Source organism: Osmerus eperlanus, chromosome 21, assembly GCF_963692335.1.
Source record: "Osmerus eperlanus chromosome 21, fOsmEpe2.1, whole genome shotgun sequence".
Taxonomy (NCBI): domain Eukaryota; kingdom Metazoa; phylum Chordata; class Actinopteri; order Osmeriformes; family Osmeridae; genus Osmerus; species Osmerus eperlanus.
In genome coordinates this window covers 7,201,537-7,205,955 of record NC_085038.1, presented here as the reverse complement: position 1 = coordinate 7,205,955, position 4,419 = coordinate 7,201,537, and the positions used below count along the sequence as shown (strand labels likewise).

The window sequence follows — 4,419 nt, the reverse complement described above, 5'->3', positions numbered from 1 at the left end:
AAGTAAGTTTAACAAAATGTATACTATAATAGTAGCCTATAATGTATGTGGACTTGGACATCATGAACGTCTGTGCAAAATCAATCCCGTGTTCCTTGGGCCCCATCTAGTGTTCGTTGGCACTTTGACAGATTGTTAGGAGAAATTTGCCACTGCTTCTACTTCGTTATTTAGAAAGTAACCAACTTAACGGAAACTCCGGCCATTCATTATTAAATTAAGGTGCTTAATTTATGCAAGTTAAGAATTAATTAAGTTAATTATGTATGCTAAGTCAAGCTAACTTAATTGTGTCCTGTCCCTTTAACGTTCCTCCCTGCCGGTAACTTGGATCTTGCTTTGTAACGGCTGGCTGTCGTCTTCCCCATTTCGCTGCTTTGTTTTCATTGTCACCCCGTTTGACCATGGCTGCTCATTCTACCGAAGAACCGTTTCCCTTTCACGGGTTACTCCCCAAAAAAGAGACAGGTGCCGCGTCCTATCTAACCAGGTTCCCCGAGTACGATGGACGGGGTGTTCTCATTGCTATTCTCGACACTGGCGTGGACCCTGGGGCCCCGGGCATGCAGGTAAATCTAGGCCGGTGCTGTTATAGAACAGTAGGCCCCGCTACCCAGTGAGAACCTGCTAACTAGCTAACGTTAACTGCTTAGCAATCGGCATTTGAAAACGTTTGACAGCTGACTATGTTTTTAGTTTCGCCTTTCGGTTGGTATGTGAATGAAGCCTTGATAGCTTGCTGGCGGAATCTGGGTTTATTCTGACATATCAGACTTAAATGAGGTTGTTGCTAGCACCGATAGCAGCGAGCTAGCTAGCAGTCAAATCAGAAGGTGAGGAAAACTATATAGCTAGACGACAGTACATGGAAGCAACATTTAATAATACATGTATATAACGCTACTGACTATCTTGTTATCTATTCACTGCACTTGGTTTTCTTTAAAAGTGACGTGTCCCCTTAGAAAGAAAAACTGATTTATGTTTTTTGTTATGTTAGTTTATCAAGTGTCAGCACCCATATTTGCAAGTCACTGACAGGCACTGACTACTTGTCTGTGGTAAGGTAGTTAAACTTGGAAGAGGATCAAGCATCTGTTGACAGTTATCACCAGGGCTGTCAGAGGCCTTGACTTACAAGCTAACATTACTAGAAGTCTCATTCACAGAAAGACCCTGTCCATGTCCCTGATGATTCAATTCCCACCATTAAAATATATGCATGAAAATACAGTATCAGTATTCACTTTCAGCCTAGCGATCTATATTTGTCTATTTTTCCAAATTAGTTTAGGTTTCCCTCTTTATTTCGGAAAACGATCAGTTACTGACTGTCCTTTTCTCCTGTCCCATAGACAACAACAGAGGGAAAGCCGAAGATTGTTGACATCATCGATACCACAGGAAGCGGTGATGTCAACATGTCCACGGTGGTGGAACCCAACGACGGAACACTGGCGGGGCTCTCTGGCAGGACGCTAAAGGTCGACGCCGGCACATGACGTCCTGCACACCGTTTTCCTATCCCATGATCATACAGCCCATAACGCACACTTCTCACTCTGTCTCCTAGATCCCCCCTGGTTGGGTCAATCCATCAGGGAAGTATCACATCGGAGTCAAAAATGGTTACGAGTTCTTCCCCAAAGCTCTTAAAGAGAGAATACAGGTAAATGCAGTGTTGATTCGTACACAGCATTTGCGAAGGGCGGAATGTTTCTGTGTGCAGGACAGATACACGTCCACGAAGAAGATCACGGCTTTTGGTGTTGACGTGTGTTGTATTGTCAACCTACAGAAAGAGCGTAAGGAGAAGATGTGGGACCCTGCACACAGAGCTGCTCTAGCCGAGGCGAGCCGCAAGACAGAGGAGTTTGAACTCGCTCACCCCTCCCCCTCACAGGTCGGAACTGCTGACAAACAGCTGGAGTGCTGGCTTGTGTGTGTGTGTGTGTTAATAAAGTGACCCTCTGGCTGTGTGTGTGTGTGTGTGTGTGTGTTAGTATAACCTGACCCTCTGGCTGTGTGTTTGTGTGAGTATAACCTAACCCTTTGGCTGTGTGTGAGTATAACCTAACCCTCTGGCTGTGTGTGTGAGTGTGTGAGTATAACCTGACCCTCTGGCTGTGTGTGTTCAGACAGAGAAGCTGCAGAAGGAGGAGCTCCAGTGCCAGTCTGAGCTGCTGGCCTCTCTGGAGAAGAAGTACAGCGATCCGGGGCCAGTCTATGACTGTGTCCTCTGGCAGGACGGCCTGACCTGGAGGTGAGAGCAGCCTGCTGCCTAGTCCCTAAGGACTAGCTAACGCCCATTCATCCTTCCCTGCCTTTCCTAGCCCCTTTTATTCCTTATCTTTACCTCCTTCCCTTTTCCCTACCTTCTCTTCATTCATTCCTCATCCCGTTCCTCCTGCCTGTTTGACTTCCATCCATCCATCCTGCCTACCAACCTACTGATTTACCTACTTACCTCCTCTCTGCCTTCTCCTCTCTTTTAGTCTATCCTTCCTACTCATCCCTATACCATGTCTCATCTGTGTGTGTGTGTGTGTGTGCTCCCCAGGGCTGTGGTGGACACCTCGGAGTGTGGGGAGCTGTCCCAGTGCACTGTGCTGGGCTCCTACAGGGAGAGCCAGGAGTACGCCTCGCTGGGAGAGGCCGAGATGCTCAACTACTCCGTCAACATCTATGACGAGGGGAACACGCTCTGCATCGTCACCAGCGGAGGTGAGGGGAGGGGGGTCAGGGTTCAAGGTCGGATCAACCCCCCTGGGTGGGTGGGGGGCTGGTCATCAGACACATCAGTCGGTTGACGGACCGTCTTCGTGGCAGTAATGCTTGAAAAGGAGAGAAATGGACGACATCATCAAATTTGTGTCTTTTTAGGGGCTCATGGGACACACGTGGCGAGCATCGCGGCAGGTCACTTCCCCGATGAGCCGGAGAGAAATGGCATTGCCCCGGGCGCCCAGATCCTCGCCTTGAAGATCGGAGACACCCGCCTCAGCACCATGGAAACAGGAACAGGACTCATCCGTGCTGTAAGCTGCCATTCTCCCTCCTCCTTCCATCTGTGTCCTCTACTCATCCCTCTAATCATCCCTCTAATCATCCCTCCATCCCTCTTTCATTGTGTCCTGATTACTCATTCTCTCTTATCTCTGTAGATGATTGAGGTAATCAACTACAAGTGTGACCTGGTCAACTACAGTTATGGGGAAGCCACACACTGGCCCAACTCAGGGTGAGTGTGTGTGTGTGTGTGTGTGTGTGTGTGTGTGTATGTGTAAATACAGAAGACTTTACGTGTGTGTTTTAATGGCCTCCTCCCATCACAGGAGGATCTGCGAGGTGATCACAGAGGCGGTGCAGAAACACAACGTGTTGTTTGTGTCGAGTGCCGGTAACAACGGCCCCTGTCTGTCCACTGTGGGCTGTCCTGGGGGCACCACCAGCAGTGTGATAGGTTAGTACACACACACACACACTCACATTTACAGACACACACCAACACTCTCTCTGTCTCTCACCTTGTCACTCACACACACACACAAACACTCACATTTACAGACACACACAAACACTCTCTCTGTCTCTCACTCTGTCACTCTCACACACACACTCTCACACACACACACACACACACACTCACATTTACAGACACACACCAACACTCTCTGTCTCCCTGTCACACACACACTCACTCACGCCCATCTCTCTGTGTCTCAGGCGTGGGGGCGTACGTGACCCCTGACATGATGGTGGCGGAGTATTCCCTGAGGGAGAAGCTGCCCCCCAACCAGTACACCTGGTCCTCCCGGGGCCCCAGTACTGACGGGGCCCTGGGGGTCAGCATCAGCGCCCCGGGGGGGGCCATCGCCTCCGTGCCCAACTGGACGCTCCGGGGCACCCAGCTCATGAACGGCACCTCCATGTCCTCCCCCAACGCCTGCGGAGGCATCGCACTGGTGCTCTCAGGTGGGAACGAGTGTATACACACACACATACGCAATTCTTTCATGGAGATAAAGTATACCTATCTATATATATGTGTGTGTGTGTATATGTGTGTGGGGGGGCGCTGTGTATACAATTATAGTGTATGTTCTGAAGCGGATTTTTGCCGTGTGTGTATTTATGTGTGTATACTAACGTGTGTGTGTGGCAGGCCTGAAGCAGACCGGGGTGCGCGTGTCCGTCCCGGCGGTGAGGAGGGCCCTGGAGAACACGGCCATGAAGGTGGACGACATCGAGGTGTTCGCCCAGGGCCACGGCATCATCCAGGTGGACAGGGCGTTAGACTACCTCACCCAGCATGCCGCCCTCCCCACCAGCAACCTGGGCTTCGCCGTCACCGTGGGGTCCCAGCGGGGCATCTACCTCAGGGACCCCGCCCACGTCCTGGCGCCTTCGGACCACGGG

The 4,419-nt window shown here is 50.5% G+C and overlaps 1 protein-coding gene across 2 annotated transcripts in view; it reads left to right on the top strand.

Annotated features, from left to right (window-relative positions):
* Positions 1–308: 308 nt before the first annotated feature.
* tpp2 (tripeptidyl peptidase 2) overlaps positions 309–4,419 on the top strand; it is a 13,251-nt gene continuing 9,140 nt past the window's right edge. For both annotated transcript variants that reach the window (XM_062447007.1, XM_062447006.1), the window contains exons 1-11: positions 309–569; positions 1,356–1,484; positions 1,574–1,669; positions 1,799–1,903; positions 2,139–2,263; positions 2,561–2,724; positions 2,884–3,038; positions 3,165–3,241; positions 3,336–3,463; positions 3,727–3,975; positions 4,166–4,419. The exon at positions 4,166–4,419 is cut by the window's right edge and continues 34 nt beyond it. In XM_062447007.1, the coding sequence (XP_062302991.1) occupies positions 405–569; positions 1,356–1,484; positions 1,574–1,669; positions 1,799–1,903; positions 2,139–2,263; positions 2,561–2,724; positions 2,884–3,038; positions 3,165–3,241; positions 3,336–3,463; positions 3,727–3,975; positions 4,166–4,419 (1,647 nt within the window). In that variant the 5' untranslated portion in view covers positions 309–404. The remainder of the gene's footprint in view (positions 570–1,355; positions 1,485–1,573; positions 1,670–1,798; positions 1,904–2,138; positions 2,264–2,560; positions 2,725–2,883; positions 3,039–3,164; positions 3,242–3,335; positions 3,464–3,726; positions 3,976–4,165) is intronic.